At 49.4% G+C, this 22,236-nt stretch overlaps 1 protein-coding gene across 4 annotated transcripts in view; it reads right to left on the reverse strand.

Annotated features, from left to right (window-relative positions):
- Positions 1-22,236, reverse strand: part of GRID2IP (Grid2 interacting protein) — a 62,662-nt gene that overhangs the window by 15,851 nt on the left and 24,575 nt on the right. For 2 of the 4 annotated variants that reach the window (XM_028706905.2, XM_028706911.2), the window contains 13 exons: positions 18,461-18,715; positions 16,390-16,475; positions 16,053-16,122; positions 15,626-15,720; positions 11,961-12,144; positions 10,674-10,828; positions 7,053-7,160; positions 6,126-6,223; positions 5,894-6,011; positions 4,603-4,931; positions 2,776-3,216; positions 2,039-2,126; positions 34-123 (listed from right to left, as the gene is read on the reverse strand). In XM_028706905.2, coding sequence (XP_028562738.2) covers positions 34-123; positions 2,039-2,126; positions 2,776-3,216; positions 4,603-4,931; positions 5,894-6,011; positions 6,126-6,223; positions 7,053-7,160; positions 10,674-10,828; positions 11,961-12,144; positions 15,626-15,720; positions 16,053-16,122; positions 16,390-16,475; positions 18,461-18,715 — 2,117 coding nt within the window. The remainder of the gene's footprint in view (positions 1-33; positions 124-2,038; positions 2,127-2,775; positions 3,217-4,602; positions 4,932-5,893; positions 6,012-6,125; positions 6,224-7,052; positions 7,161-10,673; positions 10,829-11,960; positions 12,145-15,625; positions 15,721-16,052; positions 16,123-16,389; positions 16,476-18,460; positions 18,716-22,236) is intronic. The other 2 variants (XM_028706907.2, XM_028706906.2) reach the window with 2 other exon arrangements.

Below are 22,236 nucleotides of genomic sequence, written 5' to 3' on the forward strand. Positions count from 1 at the left end.
GACCTGCTGCGTCCTTCACCAGGCGCTACTTACATGTGTTATAGGCCTTTTTGTGTGACAGAATCTCAACCACATCTTTCTTTTTCAAGGACTCTGGCAGGGGGCTCGGCTCTGGAAGAGAAACTGAAAGATTTAATCAGAGATAAGGACAGGGGTCGGAGGGATTCGGGAGAAGAGAGAGAAAAAAGAAGCAGATGGGATCAGGATGGGATGGAAACAAACGGAGCTTGCAGGGCTGGAAGTTTGCATGCTGGGTGGGGGTTCCTTGAGCGCCGTCCTGAGCTTGCCCACCCCCGGCTGGAGAAAGAAGGACACTCGGCTGCAAAAGGCAAGACAAGACGTCAGATACACAGGAAATCCCAGACCCCGGTCCTATCATGGCTCACCCACTCTTTGTCCTATTTCTCCACCTGGGGTTCTCACATGCAGTGCTTCTTCCTCAAGAGAGTCCCCTCGGCTTCTCTCATTTGCCTGCCAAGCCTCTTCGCCTTTGCTGTACCCCCACTAGCCCCCTGCTCCTTAGCAGAGAGGTGAAGGTAAAGGTAAAGGGACCCCTGACCTTAGGGTCCAGTTGCGAACGACTCTGGGGTTGTGGCGCTCATCTCGCTTTATTGGCCGAGGGAGCCGGCGTACAGCTTCTGGGTCATGTGGCCAGCATAACTAAGCCGCTTCTGGCGAACCAGAGCAGTGCACGGAAACGCCGCTTAGCTTCCCGCCGGAGCAGTACCAATTTATCTACTTGCACTTTGACGTGCTTTCGAACTGCTAGGTGGGCAGGAGCAGGGACCGAGCAACGGGAGCTCACCCCGTCATGGGGATTTGAACTGCTGACCTTCTGATTGGCAAGCCCTAGGCTCTGTGGTTTAGACCACAGCGCCACCCATGTCCCTTTAGCAGAGAGGTAGTGCAGAATAAAATAACTTCTGGGGCTCCTTCAGGATTAGGGGCCCTGAGGCTTAAGCTTCATTAGTTTCAGAGTACATCTGCCCCGCCCCCTTCATGCTATGTATAATTTTATAAATAGTAAAAGCTAAAGGAGTGTTGGATGGTTAAGTCCAGTCAAAAGTGACTATGGGGTGCAGCGCTCATCTAGCTTTCAGGCCAATGGAGCTGGTGTTTGTCTACAGACAGCTTTCCGGGTCATGTGGCCAGCATGACTAAATCACTTCTGGCGCAACGGAACACTGTAACTGAAGCCAGAGCACACGGGAACATCATTTACCTTCCCGCTGCAGTGGTACCTATTTATCTACTTGCACTTTGACATGCTTTCAAACTGCTAGGTTTGCAGGAGCTGGGACAGAGCAACAGGAGCTCACCCCATTGCAGGGATTCAAACCACTGACCTTCCAATCAGCAAGCCCAAGAGGCTCAGTGGTTTAGACCACAGCGCCACCTATTACCCCTGACTCACCTTTTCTCTGAACTTAAAAGTCCCAAACATTGCAACCCTTATTCATAGGGGAGTTGCTCCACCCCCTTGATCGTTCTGGTTTTCCTTTCCTGGCTCTTTCTCAACTCTGCAATGTCCTCTTTTGAGGTGAGGAGACCAGAATTGCACACAGCATCTCAGGTGTGGAATCTGCCTTTTCCACGGTTGCCACCCTCACATCTTCTCAATCTATGACTCAAGGTGGGCTTGAGTCCTGGCAGCCCACCCAAAAGGGGAGGACGCACAAGACACCAGGATGATGGGACAGAGAAAACAAAGGGAGCCCCCGCCCATTGAAACACAGAGGGAAGACAATCCCCTTAAAGAGACAACCACCCCCTTGGAGAGAAGACAATGGCAAGGAGATGGTCATGCTTCTCCCATGTCAACAGCCAAAGGGCAGCAACAGAGTTTGACAAGGGTTCACAAGCAGCCATTGTGCAAATTGTGCGCCCTTCTCAGGACCATGGAGGGGACTCTGGCAAGATCCCCAAGACGAGATTGGCTCGGCTCTTGTTTCTCTCCCTCCATCCCCCCACCTGCCTCTGGCAGATGAGGGCTGCCGGTGCTTGCAGAGAGAGACAGACAGACAGATGGAGGACTCACTCGCTGGCTTCTGGGTTCCAAAATGCAACTCCAGGTTGAGGTATTTGACCATGTCGCTCAGTTTGTCGTAGTCCGAGTCTTCCCCGAGCTGCGCAAGGAAAAGGCGTGGTCAAGGATTCCAGAGGCCAAGAGCAGAGGGTAAACATGCTCTTTCTTCCACATCAGAAGCATGCAAGAGGGACTTGGATGGTGCTCAAGCAGGCCTTTATCTGGCAATTTGGGGTCAACCACTGGGACACACACACACACACACACACACACACACCTCCCCTGCAGAGAGGGATTTAAAGCAATATCATAGCTGGGTCTGGAAGTGGCTGGAGAGAGCAGCCTCCCAGACAGACTTCCCTTGGGTTTAATACAGTGATTTGTTATCTGCAATGTTCGTCTGTCTCTTGCAGACCACAAGGACAGCTCCAGCCTCTTGCTATATATTTGGGGCACTTCTTCACAGCTAGAAATGTGGAGGTTTGTGCCCCACAAAAGTAAACAAACGAACACCGCCCACAAAGTACTCCTGTGGCCCGCTTGATATGAAAAGTTGGAACACCCTGCATTTTCCCGCACATTACTCAGCTGGAAAATTGGATCGCAACATTCAGAGATGAGCAAATCTCAAAGGATGGTTGTGGTTCGGTCTGTTTATTATTTCAGAGAGTGCAAACTGAGTGGGTGGACGTGGTGCAGGGGGAGATGTGTCTTTAAATGCGAACTGAATGGAGCTTCCTCAACATTACCTGTCCCCAGATGGTGCCTTCGGAATTCTCCACCTGCTCCCAGCGCAGCCGCTTGACGCTCATGTGCTTGGACTCGTTCCTGCGCTGAATGATGCCCTGAGTCACCGGAGGAAGAACACAGGGGACCGGAGGGGGCAGGGGAGGGGGAGGGGGTGGAGGGGCTTGCTGAGAGTGGCTGTCTGGGGGCTTGGGGTGGGGGGCGGAGGAGGAGGGAAAGGAGGAGGAGGGAGTCTTCTTCACGGCCTCCGTGCTCCGGTGCTCCTCTTTGGGCTCGTGAGAGTGCAGCGGAGGCGGGAGTGGGGGTGGGCTGATGGGGGGCGGAGGGATGTGATCGGACAAGGTGGAGTAGGTCAAGGAGCTGCCTTCGCTGCTGCTCAGGTACTCGCTGGCGCTGCTCATGTCGTTGGTGACGTAGCTGCCCTGGTCGTCGTGGAAACTCATCTGGGGAGAGAAAGACGAGAGATTAGATGGCTAAAGCACTCTGGAACTCCCTGCCAGTGGACGTCAGGCAGGCACCTTCGCTGTTCACCTTTTTGCCACCTTTTGAAAACACTGCAGTGGTACCTCGGGTTACATTCGCTTCAGGTTACATACGCTTCAGGTTACAGACTCCGCTAACCCAGAAATAGTACCTCACGTTAAGAACTTTGCTTCAGGATGAGAACAGAAATCGGGCTCCGGCGGCGCGGCAGCAACAGGAGGCCCCATAGCTAAAGTGGTGCTTCAGGTTAAGAACAGTTTCAGGTTAAGAACGGACCTCCGGAACGAATTAAGTACTTAACCCAAGGTACCACTGTGGTGTTTAGACAAGCCTACCCAGAGGTAGAGAATACTGGTGTGTGCTTTAATCTGCTTTCAGTTTATTGTTGATTTTGTCCTCTGTTTTACAGAGTTGTTCTTGCTGATGACTTTATTATTTCATTCTCCATGTGAACTGCTTTGAGGGTTTTGGTGTGTGTTTTTTAAAAAAAACAAACAGTGTATAAATTCCATGCAATAAATAAATAAATAGATGGGTCATCTCAAGAGGCAGCTCCAGAGCACAAGAAGATGCCTTTCCCAAGAGGGGTTCTGGGATGCAAAAGGATGCCATTGGCATTGTTAAGGGATGGCCCAGGGGGACAGAGGCCCACACCATTTGTACTGGGCCTTGTTATCTCCTGGACCTCCCTTCGTTGGCTGGTGGGAAGGGGACTTCACTGTAAAAACAAACTTGCTTACAGGGCAGCTCCTGGACTGGGCTAGCCTGGCCTCAGGTGCCTGTGCTCTGGTGGCATCCTGTCTGGGTTACTGCATTGTACTGTGTGGGGGGCTGCCCTTGAAGATGGTCTGTAGGGTTGGAAGGGACCCAAAGGATCATCTAGCCCAACCCCCGGCAATCAATATCAATCAATAATATTGTTGCTGATATGCTTGCTGTCCTGGGAACCTTTGGGAGTAAGAGCTGGATATAAATTGAAATTATTATTGTTATTATTATTATTACGACACCAGTTACCAGCCTTCATTTATTGAGAGGCCTCCATGCAAATAAATTAGCATATGCAAACTGTAGTCAGATTTATTCCATGGGTCTTCACCCTATGTCCTATATGCACCAACCCACAATGCCCCTGGGCATCACCTTGGTTTTGCCCACAGTTTGAAGCATTATGGGATGCCCATTCCACCATGTTCCAGCATTCCCCACCTACACCATCGAAATTGCTGGGTGCAGGGATGGGTGGCAGGGGGCGAGGTTCCCGGTCAGAGGATGAAGACTTGCCACGGAAGCTTCCCCCCAGCACTTTTTACCGGAGCAGCAAAGCGCCACTCTCTCTCTCCCACCTCCTCGTAGTCATTCTCGGGCGTGAGGAAGTCATCCACAATGGTGATCCGGTGCCCCAGCTGCTCACTCAGAGCATCCAGGAAGCGGTCCGTATCCCGGCTACGTGGAGGGCGGGAGAAAGTGAAGAGCTTCTTCCTCCGGGAGAGCGGGCTGAGGGCGTAGCCTGTGTGCTTCGGGGACGGGGCGGGGCTGCAGTCCAGGCTGACGTAGGGGTTGGATTCGGTGCTGCAGGGGGAGGGGATCCCACCGTGCGAGTGGTAATAGCACGCCTGGTCGGGTGGAGGGTGGTCGTTCTGCCAGGAGATGCTCAGGCCCGACTTCCGAGTACCTGCAGAGGGATAGAAAGGGAACAAAGCGGCTCCGTTGGATTTGGCCTTGCCCTGCAAAGGGGGCGGGGCAGCCGATAATTATGGCTCTGAGTTTGCTGAATGTCCACATGTGCAGACCTTGGAATGGAATCAAATCACTGCAGAGTAGGGAGTTAATATGCGGAGACAGCATAGTGTAGTGGTCAGAGGGTCAGACTAGAACCTGGGAGACCTGGGTTCAAATCCCCATTTGACATAAAGCTCATTGGGTGACCTCGGCCCAGTCGCTGCCTCTCAGCCTAACCTACCTCACAGAGTTGTTGTGGGGAATAAATGAGGAGGGAAAGAACTATTTGTGCCACTTTGAGCACCTTAGAGAGAAAAAAGATGGGATAGCAATACAATAAATAATGGCTATAGCCATCCCAGTCGATCCCATACAGCTAAACTTGTGGCATCTTAAAAAAACAAGCAAACTTGGTGCCAAGTTGGGATGGGTGAATCTGTCAATTCGGGTTTTTCGTTCTTCCAACTCAATGCTGAGCTCTTCATACTTCTGCATCTGTTTGCATTTTTTTTTAAGTGCTCCTGAAAATTCACCAGGATTTTTGTGTACATCTCTCCTCCCTTTTGGAGCTGCAGAAAGACACAGCCAGCTCCCTTAACTGTTCCTCACAAGGGTTTGTTTCTGGACCCTTGACCATCTTAGTCACCCTCCTCTTAACTCCTCCTTCCAGCTTGTCAATATCCTTCTTAAACTGGGGTGCCCAGAACAGGAGACAGGGCTCCAGGTGGGGTCTGACCAAGCAGTTGAATAGAGTGGTATTATCGCTTCCCTTGATCTGAAAACTATATGGGTGAAGTTATCCCAGCATACACCAGTCCTCTGACTTTTGTGATGTGTTATGTGCACCATCTCAAATTCACAAGTCGCTTCTGCTGCCAAGCCAAGACACAAGGAGGGTGGGGGGTATATTTTCACCTGCTGGGTTTCCTTGCTCTGGAATGGGAGGTGATGTCCTGTGCATGGCTAAGTTGCCCAGCTTCCCTCCAAAGCCAGTGGTCAGCCTGGTTTCCAGTTCTGCATAGACAGCAGACATCTGAAAAAGAGCAGAGGGGAGGAAGGAGTCCCTGTGCGCTTAGCTGCCTGCCTGGCCCTGTCTCCCACCCTTCCTCACTAGCTTCATCTTCCATAAGCCAGACCCAGAACTCACCATTTTGGGGTTGGGCGTCTCCGGAAGGGAAGTCCCATCCCCTGCTTGCCTCTCCCCTGCAGCCAAGCGGACTGGCACCTCGGAGGCTTCGCTGGGACCTGATGGGAAGAGAAATGGAGAGGCAGCAGGGGCAGAGGCTGCCAGAGGTGGCTGGGGACCAATTGGGACTGGCAGCGTGGAAAGCAGGGGCACAGGTGAAGCCAGAACCAATGGCAGGCAGAGCCAACACATCTTAGTTTTTGTCCCCATCCTAGTGCCCAGCTGAGTTCTGCAAGGCAACATCCAGGCTATGAAGGAGGAAGCTGGCTGCCAGTTCTTCTCCACAGCAACACTGTCCTTGTTGCACCATGGCCAAACAGCCAAAGGTAGGGGAGTCCCAAACAGGAAAGCAGGAACCTCATCTTCTCAAGCCACTCAAGAGCCACTGTGCATTCCACAGCATGTCCCAAAAAAGTGAAGAGCTGGACTGGGGAACCTTTGGGAGAGGGTGGATGTGGCCCTCTAGGACTCTCTGTCTGGCCCCCAGAAATCTCCCCCAGCCACACCCTTCCCCACAAAGGAAGAAGTGCCTTTATTGTTTAATCATCATGAAAATTCATCAGTGCGAATTTCTCCTAATAAACACTTTTTTGCAGTTTTGATTCATGTTCACATTTTTGGAAGCAATTTCCCTTAATGCGATGCAGTCTCACTACATTGCTTTCGCTAATATATGCATACTTTACCTTTGTACATGCACATTTATAGACATTTCTTGGGCAGGGAACTGCATTGCAAAGTGTGTGGATTTCAAAGGAGGGCTGAGCTTCAGCTTTCATATTGTTTCAGGAAGTGAGAATTGGATAGATTTGCCTCTCAATGAGAGCTAGTCAAAAGTGGGAAGGAACAGAAAGGCAACCTTCTGAGAACACACAGAATGTGACCTACCTCCAGCTCCACTGCCCTCAGGACTGTGGGTGGGGACACTTTCCCGGCACGCTGAGGCCCCCCGCATGGAGCTGCGGTGCCGATCCTCTGCTTCTGTCTCAACTGCGGCTGAAAAAGAAGTGGAACTGCCTGAGGGATGCCCAAGGCTGCAGTGTTTGGGACTTGACAGTCCCGATTTAAAGAGATTAAGAGGAGGCACAAGAGAAGCTTATCAAATCCTACACCACATGGATGGTTTTTGTCTCCATCCATTGTAACTCATGGGCATCCAATGAAGCTGAACGTTGGAAGAGTCGAGACACACAAGAAAGTCTTTCTTCATGCAGCGCATAATTAAACTATGGAACTCCCTTCCACAGGAGGCAGGGATGGTCATGAGTTGCAATGTTAGGAGAGAGGGAGAAAAACTTTTCTCTATCCACTTTCTCCAAATTATGCATAATTGTATAAGTTTCCTCTCAGGGTTCATCCACACTTCCTCTGGTCCAGCTGTTTCCCCCCAGAGAAAACTGCTCTTCGGTGCTCAATCGGAGCAGACAGCAATACAAGTGTTCTATGGATTGTTGTTTGTTCTGATTTAGAGCTAAAGAGTAGATTTTCCCTGGGAACGGAGTGTGGCAGAGAGAAAACCGCAAGCGGAAGTGTGGACGAGCCCTTTATATCCTTTTCTCTAACTAAAAATCCCCAGATGCTTCCATCTTTCCTCAAAGGGGAGTCATTGGGGTTGCTCTTTTCTGAACCATGAGGACATCCAGCAATAACAAGTGCATGGAGGATAAGGCTATCAGCAGCTAGTAGCCACAATGGCTGTGTATGACCTCCAGTAACAAAGGTGAGATGCCTCCCCATATAACTTGCAAGGAATCATAAGTGGGGAGTGTTGATGTTGGACCCAAGGTCCTGCTTGCAGGTTTCCTGGAAGAGGAATCCAGTTGGCCACTGTGAGAACAGGTTGATGGACTAAATAGCTCCCCCCTCCCGCGAGATCCAGCACTGCAGGGCCCTTCATAATAACAGCAACTATTTTATTATTTGTACCCCACCCATCTGACTGGGTTGCCATAGCCTCTCCCGGTGGCTTCCAACAAATATAAAAGCATCATAAAACATCCAACATTAAAAGCTTCCCCATACAGGGCTGCCTTCAGATGCCTTCTAAAAGTCGTATAGCTATTTATCTCCTTGACATCTAATGGGAGGGCGTTCCATAGGGAGGGTGCCACTACAGAGAAGGCCCTCCACCCGGTTCTCTTCTTATAAACTCCCTGGAGGAAGCATAGGCTATAAATGACAAAAGTAACATTCAGGGCAAGGGCATGGAATAGAATCCAGGGGGGTGGGCTTCAGCAGCTCCCAGCCAGCTATGGCTACATCCAGCACAGCCACACTGGGGGTTTCTGGTCAAACTCTGAATCTATTCATTCCAAGACTACAGCAGCTGTTTCTGGAAGGGCTGTAGCTCAGTGATAGAACACCTGCTTTGCATGCAGAAGGTCCCAGGTTCAAATCCTGACAAAGGTTATATCTAACCTTCAGAAGACATCTGAAGGCAGCCCTGTCTAAGGAAGCTATTTAGTGTGGTGGTGTTGTTGTTTCCAGGTAAGGCTGGGAAATGTTCCCTGGCTGAATCCCTGGAGAGTCCCTGCCAGTCAGTGTAGACAATACTGAGCCAGTCTACAGCAGGTTCCCATGATCTTCCTCATGGCTGCTTTTGATCTTTGTGACAGGGCTGGTGTGTTTACACACATCCTCTCAGGCGCCTGCTCTCCCAAAGCGCCCTCTCCCCTTTGGCCTCAACGGCGTTTGAGCTGCTCCCTGGTGTAAAAATAATCTCATTGCCACAAACACGGGCATTTGCTCGCAAATAACTGTTCCCCAAAGCCGAAGATTAAGACCTTTCATTCTAAATTTACCCTGCTGGGGATCTAATGCCCACAATCCCCTAAAACACACAGCTGGTGCCGAGGTTGCCACAGCAACTGGAGAGAGCAACAGTGAGGGAAGGAGGTGGGGTGGGCCCTTCACGGCAGGAACTCGGGTGATGCGTTAATACCCACACACCACTGCTACTGCTCTGTAGCAAGGACACTTTCCCTAAAAGAGAGCTTTGTGGGCTGGTGTTTTTACGAGCTGGCTGGATTCCTTAACTTATGGGTGGCAAATGCAGCCCTCCACACCTTTCTGTCTGGCCCTCAGGACTCTTCCCTGAACGCTTTTGTTTGGTTGGAATGTGCCCAGCACTGTGATAACACCTCTTGCTTGTCTGGGTGCAGAGATATAGATGGATGCCACTCCTGTGTGGCTGGAATGCACCTGTTTTCCGTGGATTGTGTCCAGCTAAGTTTTAATCGGCATTAGACCCATGGAAATGAATACACCTAAGTTAAATCACACTCACTGATTTCAATGGGTCTACTATAAGGGTGACTAATGCTGGGCACAACCCCATTGTATTCATATAGAGCATTTCGTCCCAAGTGGCCTCAATGTTATTTACACGGTCGTAAATCTAATTCCAAGTTAACAGAATGTACTAAAAATAGCTGCAGGTTATCAATAACAAAACTAAAAACAAACAAACCCAATAATATAATACAAAGCAGGCTCAAAAACCATCTAACTAAAGTCTGAAAAGTGAAAGAAAAGTAAATTTAAGCATTTCATGCCAAAAGCAGCTCTATCTAGAATAGCTGTTTTGGCTTGTATCTCATTCCGAGAAGTGCAAATTAGGTTGTTTCCCATTAAAGTGCAGACAAAAAAGACCTTCTCACCCACTGCTATCTTGAACATGACAACATAAGAAGCACCTGCTTGCTGGATCAGGCCCTAGGGGGTCCATCAAAGCTCAGCATCCTGTTCTCATTGTAACCAACCAAATGCCCCACTAGGAAACTCAAAAGCAGGCTTTGCCCAGGCCCTCTCCTGGCTTGTGATCCTTGCTGACTGGCACTCAGGGGCAAATGCGCTCTGCATATGTTTGGCTTGAGTAATATCCAAGGCAACACAATGACCAAGTACAACAATGCAATCTCAATATGAACTCTTTATATAATCTATACAGAACATTGAACAGTATGAAATATATGAAATATGCACTCTCTGCAAAAACAAATAAACAGAAATCTTATAAATCTCTGAAAATCACAAAATATGCACTCTTGATGGATTCTCTTGAAAACATAGAACTCTCTATATAATCTATACAGAACATTGAACAGTATGAAACATTGAATCTGACCCATTGCTTCTTTCAGAGACTTGCATAGTCTACAAAGACTTTCATAGACTTATAAGACTTATGCTTATTTGGTTCTATTTTTTCAAGAGAATCCACCAAGAGTGCATATTTTGTGATTTTCAGAGATTTATAAGAGTTCTGTTTATTTGGTTTTGCAGAGAGTGCATATTTCATATATTTCATACTGTTCAATGTTCTGTATAGATTATATAAAGAGTTCATATTGAGATCGCATTGTTGTACTTGGTCATCGTGTTGCCTTGGGTATTACTGATAATTGTTTGCAACACAGGGGTTTAATATGTTTGGCTTGAGACAGACACTCGAGCTCCTAAGCAGTGCCACCGACGGGCGCTCCTCCCCACCAGGTGCTGGCTGCTCACCCGCCACTGATTTGTAGCCAAGGAACCTGGTGATCTTCTGCTGGCAGTGCTCCTGCTCCTCATACGTCAGCAGCTGGTAGATGAACTGCCAGATGACCTGCTTGGATGGGGTGTCCAGGACTGGGTAGACGTCCACTATGAGGGTGTCTATGTTCCTGGGGGGGATGACAAGAGAAAATACAACAGTGTTTTTTGGGGGGGAGCTGGAAAATAGGATGCAATGTTCTTTGGTGCCACCAGAAGATGCCGTGGTCTCTTGACCTCTGCTGCCCCTGTGCCTCTAAAAGGAAATCGGACAGGCAGAAATTAGTTAGGTGAGGCTTCCCACATTGCTTGTCCTCCTTGCCAGCAAGAAAGCCTCACTTTTGTCAGGTTGCTACTGAAGGCACTTGAGAATTCAAAGATGCCTCCCATCTTTCCGTAGGAAGATTTAAGTTCTGTCTTGCTAGATCACAGCTTTCAGTGTGGTGTAGTGGTTAAGAGCAGTGGACTCCTAATCTGGTGAACTGGGTTCGATTCCCTGCTTCTCCACATGCAGCTGCTGGGTGACCTTGGGCCAGTCACACTTCTCTGAAGTCTCTCAGCCTCACTCACCTCACAGAGTGTTTGTTGTGGGGGAGGAAGGGAAAGGAGATTGTTAGCCGCTTTGAGACTCCTTAGGGTAGTGATAAAGTGGGATATCAAATCCAAATACATTAGTATGTTGGCTGCAGTGTGTAGGTGTGCCAAATGAACACTCCCCATGCTCCTTCTGGGGCTAGAAAGCAGTTAGCTTAACCTCTGGTTTGCTAGTAAAACTGAATTACTGTCACGAAATGATGTAAAACTGAATTACCGTGTCACAAAATGATGCCTGTCTATAAAGTGTGTCACCAACATGAAAAGCTTGGAAAGCTCTGCGCTAGATAGTGCTATCAGGAAGAGACAGCTCTGCTTGGAATTAGGTTAGTTGCAATAAGGCATATGGGCAAGTTAGACCTGCCTTAGCCCACTTGCTGGCACATGGTGTCAGAAGTGGGACATTTTCTTAAGAACATACCTCTGGCGGTGGTGGAAACCCACCCACCAGCTCCTGGTGCTAGCCTTGAACTGCAAGCCCCTGGCTCCTGATGAAAGGAATCGTGTGGACTCAGCTGTCAAAGTGTTGGGTCTACAAGAACCACACTAGGCCCGGATGCAGGACTCAGGTAACAGAGAGCACATGATAAATGGATGCTGCTGCAGGTCCTAACAGGGCTTTGGATGCCCCACTCAGAAATGAATGGAGGGAACAACCAGCAAGGCTACCTGTGCTGGAAGAAACTCTCCAGTGCTTTGCAGATTGTGTAGCGTTCTGGCGGCGTAAGCAGGTGTTCCAGCTGCTGGTGGAATGTCCTCCCTTGGATCTTGATGCTGGAGGGCAGGATCTCAGCAACCCACTGCAGGGAGGTGAGTGCCGAAGAGGAGTTGGGGCTCTCCGATGACTCGCCGTCTGCACATAAATGGATAAATCATGGTAAAGCAGGAAAAGAGGCAGGTGTGCCTTTGAGCCAAGGTGGGAGATTGGGGCATGAACCCTCCAGTGACCATTCAGCATAAGCAAGGGTTTGGGGAGGGTTGCACAATAAATGAACCCCTTTCCCTCTTGTTTTGACTGTGCAAGTCTTTGCATTGCCCCTCAATGTGGTAGGAAGAGAAGACGCTGCTTTAGTCAGACCCTTGGGTCCATCTAGCTGAGTACTGTCAGCGACCTTTTGCATCCACAGCATGTGATCTAGCACTGAGATAGAGCCCTTTCCCTAAAAATAAGATTCTAGTTCTCATGGTTTGGGATAAAGGGCCAAATTATAAGGACACAGGGAACTTCCTTTTCCCGGAAGTTTCCTGGTCCATCTAGCTCAGTACTATCTACACTGACTGGCAGCAACCCTCCAGGATTTCATATATTTTCCCAGCCCTACCTGGAGATGCTGGGGATTGAATCTGGGACCTTCTGCAGGCAAAGCAGGTGCTCTACCACTGGGCTACGGCCTTTCGCCAGACCTAGCAAAGTGACTTATCTCTCTATACTTCCCATATACAGGAGTCATACAAATGACAGCGCCACTTCCACCGTGATGTGCATGAGTTTACTCATGAGTCCATCCCATTCAGGGGCTTACTCACTAGTAAGAGTGCTTAGAGCTGCAGCCTTAATGCTCATGGATGGCATAGGATTTGGACCGTGTTTAAGAATTCGAGCAATACTCTCCCCATATCCACCTGGCAGCTCTATGAAGTTTCTTGCGATTTGTTTCTGCGGTGCCAAAGGAACGGATGTTGACTTCCATTACCTCCCTAAAGCAGACAACCGCCTATTTTGCAAAATCACAAGCTACAAACTGCTCCTGTCCAAAAGCTATGTAGCAGGTTGTTAAACCTTCCTGTGCTTGAAGAGATGTGGTCCGGAAAGAACCCCCACCGTGATAAATCGGAGTTAGCATTCCCCCTGGAAGTTTAGCTGACATGAACCATGCCCAGTCCTCACCACCCTGGTGTAATCACTGTTCTGAACCTGTCTTTTAAAGTGGCAGGGCTTCCCAGTACCTCCCTCTCAAAGCACATGACTCCATCCCAAGTAAAACAACAAAACAAAAACCCAGCTGAATCCTCTTGCAAATCTTTGGCCGCTCCAAATATTAACTTTCCCCAACACAGAGATCACTCAGGGTACTGATAGCATGTCATCGCTTGTGTCCATCCTTTGAAACAGCCACATTCTCCTTTCAAGCCCTATCAGGTAACTTTTATTTTATTTTATTTTATTTTATTTTATTTTATTTATTTTATTTTATTTTATTTTATTTTATTTTCTTGAAACAAATTAACTAAATACTAAACCTCTTAACTACAACAGTCTCTAAGCCAGGCATAGCCAAACTTGGCCCTCCAGCTGTTTTGGGACTACAGTTCCCATCATCCCTGACCATTGGTCCTGTTAGCTAGGGATGATGGGAGTTGTAGCCCCAAAACAGCTGGAGGGCCAAGTTTGGCCATGCCTGCTCTAAGCGGTTTGCGGAGATAACAATATTTAAAAATAAAAATCAATATCAGGCAGGTGCCTTCCCAGTACACTTTTCAGCACCTACTAATAACGTTTTTGCTTAGGCAAGCCTACTCAAATGCTGAGAATCAGTTCTCGGTTTATTTTAACTTTTCAAAAGTCTTATTGTCATCCATTCTTCTTATTGATAATTGCATTATTTTATCTTTTTGTGAATCGCTTTGAAGGTCCCCCCCCCCCCAATTAAGCAGTGTATAGATTTTATGAAATAAAGAATGATAATAAATGGAAATAAGTTGAAATTATAAAATCAAACATCAGTTGAAATGCCTGCTGGATTATTTTATTTTTTAACTCTTTAATAGAAACTGGATGTTCAATGGGGGAAAGAGGCTTGTTTGACCTCAACCAGAAGGGACTTTCCTAAAACTGGGCCCACAATACTGAGTGTGCAGCTGCTGGTGAATATAAGCCTCGCATCTAAGTCACAAGGGACCACCGACCAGGGTTGGAAACTAAGATATGAAAGCTAGGAGCTAAATGGCCCCTTAAACCTAGGTTATGGGTGCAACAACAGAATGTCTAGGCGTACCTTTCTTTTATAAGAATACAGTACAAAGCTGAAAATGAATGAACTGCAGCTAAAATATTATGTTTATTTTTCACATGGTCTAGTCCTTCCCCTGCCCACACCCCTAATATTCTTAAGAGGGTCTCTTCTCCAGACTTCAGAGAGTAGCTGGAAGTGGAGAGGCAGAAAAAGGTCCTCCTTTCCTTCCACTCTGCAGTTTTAATCTGAAATCTTAGGTGCAGTACTGCACCCAGAGCTCAGAAACTGCTCACACTAATGAAATTCCCTGTCGCAAAATGCGCCTTGAACAATGGGAGTTTCGAACACTGCCACTGACAGACAGCCCTGAAGACCTAAATGACCAGGTATGGAAACAGGGGGTCCTTGAGAGCCAGTGTGGTGTAGTGGTTAAGAGCAGTGGACTCGTAATCTGGTGAACCGGGTTCGTGTCTCCGCTCCTCCACATGCAGCTGCTGGGTGACCTTGGGCCAGTCACACTTTGAAGTCTCTCAGCCCCACTCACCTCACAGAGTGTTTGTTGTGGGGGAGGAAGGGAAAGGAGAATGTTAGCCGCTTTGAGACTCCTCAGGGTAGTGATAAAGCGGTATATCAAATCCAAACTCTTCTTCCTGAGGTATCCCAGGTTCTTAAGGTCCTTGTAACCTGCATGCTCCCTCCAACCCCAACACACAGAATGCTGTGTTGCTTATAAGCAACATGAGGTTTCTCATAAATAAGGAAACAACAAAAATTGCCACATCAGGAATAGTAAAAATGTGAAGGGGCCCTAACTTGGCAACTTTTAAGCCCCCTGACTCAGTTGCAGGAACATAGGAAGCTGCCTTATACAGAGCCAGACCAGGATCAGCCCATTGAGCTCAATATTGTCTACACTAACTGGCAGCGGCTGTCCAGAGTTTCAGGCAGGGGTCTCTCCCAGCCCCATCTGGAGATGCCAGGGACTGAACCAGGGACCTTCTGAATGCAAAGCAAGTATTCTGCCGCTGAGCTGCAGTCTTCCCCAGGCTGATCTTCTCTTTGCCACCTAGTTTTGTGAGCACCTTGACTTAGACTCTTAGAAATGCATGACTGTATTCAATGCTGTGCCTACTCAAAGCAGAAGCACTGAAATTAAGGGACATGATCAAGCAAGGTTCATTACTTTCAGTAGTTCTATTGTAAGAAGAACTTGGTTGACACAACCCATAATTTCCAGGGTTGCTACCTTGGGAGTCCTGCAAGCTGCAGGTGAGAGGTGGCAGCTCGCCTCATGCAGAGGCTGAGAAGAAAGTAGAATGTGCTCCCCTCCCATTCCAACCCTGGGACCAAATCTTCCCCTCGACCCATCTGTGTTCTTACCACTGGAAAAGCTCACAATGCCTTCTTCAACCACCAAGGTGGGCATTGCCCCGCTGCCCTGGAGCATGGACACAACCTTCTCATGGGAGCAGTTCCTGCAAAGCGAGAGAAAGACTCTTGTGACATTTCAAGGAGAGCCACAGCCGCACAAGAAAAGCCCTTCGAGGAAGGGCAGGTGGGTACTGCTCTGAGCAGGTTTGCACAAAGTAGGACAGCGTTCATCGACCTGGTGCCCTCCAGACACATTGGACCACAGCTCCCATCAGCCTCTGCCAGCACAGCCATAGCATCTGGAGACCACCCACCAGGTCAACAAAGGCTGAAGCAGGATAATGCATCTCCTTATTGGGATGCAGCCTCCCTGGGTGCAGGCATTCTAGAGCCCCAGGGGTGATCATGGGTAGACACAAAGGAGCAGCTCCTTCACCTCATATCTAGGCCGTTTAGGAACAAGATCCTGTCCCCAGCTCTCAAGGATGCTTTGTCAGCTGGACTCCCTAGAGATGGGGGCAGAGGGAGAGAGAGCACAAATTGATCAGTCATTCAGGACTGGGCAGATGATCCCCTGCCTCAAAAGCAGAGTTTCCTGAAGATACAACACCCACACCAACCACACACCTTTCTCTTCCCTGGTTGCATTTATGGGCTTAAAGTTTGGTCGGAGAAATGAAAAACACACAGAGAACTTGGAGTTAACCTGCAAGTGCCATTTCTGGAAATGAAACCATCAGTGGTATTCTGCAGGACACCTTGGTTCTCCTTACCAGGCAAGACGGACTCTATCCACACGGGGGCATGTCCACGCAACGTAAACCCAAAGCTCCTGCTGCCTTTGTAGACACGAACAGTCCTGGGGGAAAACAAGCAAGTTACTAGTCCTTATCAGTGGCAGAGCTTCATGCTCCAGCACCGGGGGGGGGGGGGCGGACAGCAGGCAGGGGCGGGGCTGGCACATGTCCTGGGGGTGGGTCTTGCCACCTGCAGAAGCATGGTGCCCAGCACAGGCAGGGGGGCAGCCGCGATGGCACCCTACCAGGATCGTGCTGCCAGGGGCAGTGTGCTCCTCCCACACTCCTCTTCCTCCACCATTGGTCCTTATGTTGGTTGGCACTGGGGCAAGAGCTTCAGAAACTCCAGGGAAGAAGAAGCCTTTTTCTGACTTCTATTCTCCAGCCCCACCTCCCTTTCCTTGTGAATATGAGTCTCCTCTCCCCCCCCCCCCTTTTTTAAAAATAATAAAATGTTATTAAGACTTTTCATAACACAATAAAACAAATTAACTAACCTAGCCAAAAGAAGAAAAGAAAGAGCCCGGGAAATGAAAAGAATTTAAAGTCCTCTCTCACAGGTATATCTTAAAACTTTTGTCCCATACAGAAAAGGTTGTACCTTCCCAGCTCTCACCTTCCCCCAGCCTAGGAGATCTCGCCTCCCCTGCCCCCTTCAACAACCGTCTATCATAGGGGTCAGCAACCTTTTTCAGCAGGGGGCCAGTCCACCATCCCTCAGATCATGTGGTGGGTTGGACTATATTGGGGGGGGGGGGTGAACGAATTCCTATGCCCCACAAATAACCCAGAGATGCATTTTAAATAAAAGCAGACATTCTACTCATGTAAAAACACCCTGATCCCCAGACTGTCCGCGGGCCGGATTGAAAAGGCGATTGGGCGGCATCCGGCCCCCGGGCCTTAGTTTGCCTACCGCTGATTGGCATGCAATTCTTCCCAGTTCTGCCATTACTACCTCTGACTGTGGCTAGTGGCGGCCTTCTCCAGTTCTATGAGGAAGAGGCTCAGGCACCCTCACTGCACCTTGAACTCGGATGTCAGGGTCGCAGTTCCTAGCATGGTTAGTAATTCTCAAGCAAGGTCCTGCATCAGATAATGATATACTGGATGGCTGAAGGAGAGAGACATAGAGATGGCCTCCTCTGCTTGTTGCCATGGTTGTTGTCCCCACCATTGATGGCTTGCTGTACAAAGGAAGGTTGGTGTGGCATGTTACCTACGCACACCCCACAGCATCAGCATCAAGAGCATGGGGAAGGCCACCAGCTTAGGAAAATGTGACAGATTGTTATTTCAAAGCCAGTGCTTCTTTGTTTGTTTATGACATTTCTATTTAACCGCAGGTGAAACAACAGCAGATAGAATCAGGATTCAAGGTGACCTTAACAGGTAAGAGAACTGGGCCAAAACTAACAACATGAATTTCAACAGGGACCAAGGTAAGTTTCTGCAATTAGGCAGGAATATTCAGATGCACAAATGCAGGGTGGGGGACACCTGGCTTGACAGTAGTGCATGTGAAAAGAATCTAGGTGTCTCAACTCTACAATTCTAGGATCAACAGCTGGCAGCCTTGTACGGCACCTGTTAATTCAAGGGTAGCCAATGTGGGGCCCTCCAGTTGTTAGAATCATAGAATCATAGGGTTAGAAGGGAACCTGAGGATCATCTAGCCCAATCCCCTACAATGCAGGAATATGCAGGTGCCCCATACGGGGATCAAACCTGCAACCTTAGCGTTATCAGCACCACCCCCTAACAAACAGAGCTATCCTATGAGACTACAACTCCCATCAGCTCCAGTGCGCATGGCCATTGGCTAGGGAGTCTGGAGGGCACTCCATCGATTACGCTCCTGTGCTAAATAAGTCCATACATAAAACAAAACACTTAAGAATCACACAGGGGTTTGTTTTGCAGCCCTTAAGATTCTGCGGCGATGGCTTCTTCCTTCATTCTATAGATTCACAGATCTATACTGTTTAAATCACAGAATGCAAACACCTGCAGTGAGTTCCAAAGGTCTGTGGGAAGGGGGAGTTACCTGCGAGCAGCCCCTGAGCCCACATTGCTGGCGATGAGGGAAGTCGCCTTCCTCAAGCTTTTGCCGTTCTCCTCGTGGCTCCTCGGCACTGAGCTGGCCCGCGTGGAGACCAGGAGGCGCTCATGGTGGTCCTCGCTGCGGCTGCGCCTCAGCCGACTGGCAGAGTGCTTGCTCTTGGCGTGGCACAGTTTGCTGATGAGGCTCTGGGAGACCACCTCGTCGAAGCGCTGTCGGTGTTTCCTGGGGATGAAGATCCTGGAGAACATGGCAAGGGAGAAGCGTTAGGAAAGTGGCAGAGAAAGGGCAGGGTGGGTTCCAGCAATCCAGAGCCTTACAAACCCATCACGGCAGAAGAAAACCCAGCATTTATAAGAGCACAGAGGGAGGTGAAGCAGAGTCCTCTGATCATCAGCTGCTGCGTCCTGTTATTATCGGAATCAGATGCACAGCTCGTCCTCCTGAATGCTGGATCTAAACACCTTGCAAAGAGGAACGAGCTTCTGAGCTCACTACAGCCATGTGCCGCTTGCAATTTGGTGCCTTTGGCTGGCTGGTGTTGCACCAGCTACCCTTTTATTCTCCCAACATAGGAAGTACATCTGATCTGGCAGGTGAAATCTGCACACGGGTGACACGCTTGCCGTTTGCAAGCCAGCCCCAAAGTGTAGAGTATTTTTAAAGCTCAACTCACAGATGGTGTTTTCTCTTCACTACGGTCTGACAGCAAAATCACAATGAGCTCACCAGCCCCGCATCCCACCCCGCTGAAGGCATCTTTGCTGCGCTTGGCATTCGGGAACGCAAACGCCCACGCCAAGCCTACCCACGCAGGCAGAGCAGCTGAGGACGCTTTGGTCTTTTTGCAGGGCTACTCGGCAGCTACCAGGATGCCCAACATATTGGAACAAAGTCGCTGCCAGGCGGAATCGAGCGTGGGTTTTAATTTCCCATGACCTCTGCAGGGGCATACAGGTTGAGATGGACCTCACCTGAGGCTAAAGGTGTGTGTGTGCAGAGGTGGGCTCAGTGGAAGACTGATGGCATTACTGTGAGATAAGGTTTAATTTATGCCAATATACAGGATGAGCATAGGATGAAAGGATGCAGGGGTGGACTACATGACCCTTAGAGTCCTTTCCAGCTCAGCAACCCTACGATTAACACTCCGACGGGGCCTATTCCCCACTTGGTGGTGGGGGAGGTAATCACAGGGCTGTTGAAGGGACCCCAAGAGCATACATTGGGCAAAAGATTCCTGCATTGCAGCGGGTTGGACTAGATGACCCTCATGGTGCCTTCAACTCTACAATTCTAGGGCATCCACCTAACCCCAGTCCTACAATATTTTTCACTGACTGCTTTGTATGCAGTTGGGCTATTCCCCCCCCCTCCACATGTGGCAGAGGTTGCAGGGCATGTGGGGCACCAGCTGGCAGACCGCCTGAGGGGCTCCTGCCACTTGAGGCACCAGCCCCACCCTGCCTAATGGCTAGGCAAGTTCTCCTCACCACAGGCGTTCTTTGCATCGCAAATGGCTTTGCCTGATGGGGGGTCACCACTGTCCTCCCCTTTCCCCTTCTTGCTCCAGAGATGAGAAGGCCTTGCACCTTTCTCCCCCTCCAGCCTCCTTGGTTCTCCCTGCCTTTCCCTTCTGTCTCCAGTGCCTGAAGCCCAGGCAGGCAGCCTCCCCTCCCTCTCCCCCTTCTCCTGCCTCTTTCACAGAGCTGCCTGTTTCCCATGGAGGTGACGCCACTGCAGCTTCTCTGAGGAAGAGGGCTCCAAAAAGCACCAATTAATTGGCCTCAAATTACATCCTGTGATCAGGGGGAGAAACTTCACACAGCAAAAGTATTAACAGTAGCAGCGGGAACAGCAGCTATTCTAGAAAAGGCAACACGTACTAATAGTTCACCCTTCGCAGAGTTACCACTCCTGGCTGCCCTTAACAGTGCCCAGAATAATTTGAGGTGAAAAAAAATATGCTTGGAAGGAATTGTATGTATGCAGCCGATTGATTTTGTTGCTGGGCTTAGCTGGACAGAAGGCCTGCCCCGGGGGGCTGCTGGACCTTTCAGCCCCTTCCTCCTCTCCACCGGTAAAGTGTGTTGATCAGGGCACAGACCAGTGATATATTTCCCTGGCGTTAAAAACTGAGCCTGTCATAAGGCCAAGGGCCCGTTCAGTCCAGCATCCTGTTCTGACAGTGGCCAACCTGATGCCTCTTCTGAGAAACCCACAAGCAGCGCCCAAGTAGACGTCAATAACCTTTTCCTCCATGAATTTGTCTGATCCCCCTTGAAAGCCCTCCATGTGAATGCCATGCTTCCTGTGGCAGTGAGTGCCACAGTTTAACTATACAGTCGCTCACTTGAATCCCTCTCCCACTGAGGCAAAAAGGAAATTGAATGAAAATAAGGCCAGTGGCAGGGGAGGAGGGGTAGAGGAGGAGGGGAATGGTGACCAGTGCGCTGCTTGTGGGCCTAGATCTGCTGCCACTCCCAATGGCCCAGAGGCTGAGGCAATTGCTCCACCTTGCCTCATGGGAGGGCCGTCCCAGCCCTCTCCTGATTTGTAGTCAAGTGATGGGCCCAGACTGGCACATAATCAGAGAGTAGTAGCAGGAGGTGGGATATTTCTATCTGCTATTTCTGCACCATGCACCTCTACCATGTCTCTATTTTCTTGCCTTTTTTCTAAACTAGGAAGCCCCAGAGGTTGCAACCTTTCCTTATCTGGGGACTAGTCCTAGCCCTTTGATCATTCTGCACAGGTATCGTGCAGTTACGCTTTTGCACAAGAGGGAAAGGCAGGCAGCTGCTCAGGGCCTGGCCTTGGATAACAACCCCTCGAACTTGTTTCAGCTGCTGAGGAGGTTTAAAGAGCCGAATAGATGGGCTGAGTCAAAGATTCACTCACATCCATGTCAACAGGCATTGTGCAGAAGACCCTCCTGGTAGACTGTGATCTGTCATCTACCAGTCCCCAAACCTCCTGCCTGATGTGGCTCTTCATTTTTCTTCATTCTGGGTCACCTGTTGACAACTCAGTGAGAGCTGGTGGACAGGAGGGGGATGAGTGGGTTATCATTGCAAAAGCAGCTAAAGTGCACCTTGGACCTATCAGCTCCACAGGAAGACACATCTCCAGGTAGATTAAATACATCGCACTGGATTACTCTCGGTTTATAGCGTATAAACCCAGCCAGGCTGCCAGATTGGGAGGGGTGGGAGGAGGGATGAAATGCCATAGCCTCAGGGGACTGCATTAGCTTGAAACTAAGGACCAAGTTACCCAGTTATAGCTGCCACAAATGGCTGGACTTGGCCTGGCGGCCAATCTTGCCAATATCTCTGATGCAAACTGAGATCCTTGAGGCCCATGTCTCCTGCTGGGAAAGGCTCCGAGGACTGTGTAGAGAGCATCAGAAGGCTGGAGTGGGCAAAGGGATTGTTTTTTAAGAGCAGGGAATGGCATGGTAGAGGCAGCATCGCTCTTCACAAACACAGGAATCCGCCTTACACCAAGTCAGACTATGGTCGCCTTCACGCCATGCATTGAAAGCCATATCATACCACTTTGAATAGTCATGCCTTCCCCCAAAGAATTCTGGGAACTGTAGTTTGCAAAGAGTTTGCTGAGAGTTGTTAGAAGGCCCTTATTCCCCTTACAGAGCTTCGGCTCTCAGTGTTCCCCGGGAAGAGGCATTGATTGCTAAATCACTCTAGGAACTGTACCCTAGTGAGGTTCTCCTACCAATTCTCAGAACCCTTCACTAC

This window comes from Podarcis muralis, chromosome 14 (genome assembly GCF_964188315.1).
Source record: "Podarcis muralis chromosome 14, rPodMur119.hap1.1, whole genome shotgun sequence".
Taxonomy (NCBI): domain Eukaryota; kingdom Metazoa; phylum Chordata; class Lepidosauria; order Squamata; family Lacertidae; genus Podarcis; species Podarcis muralis.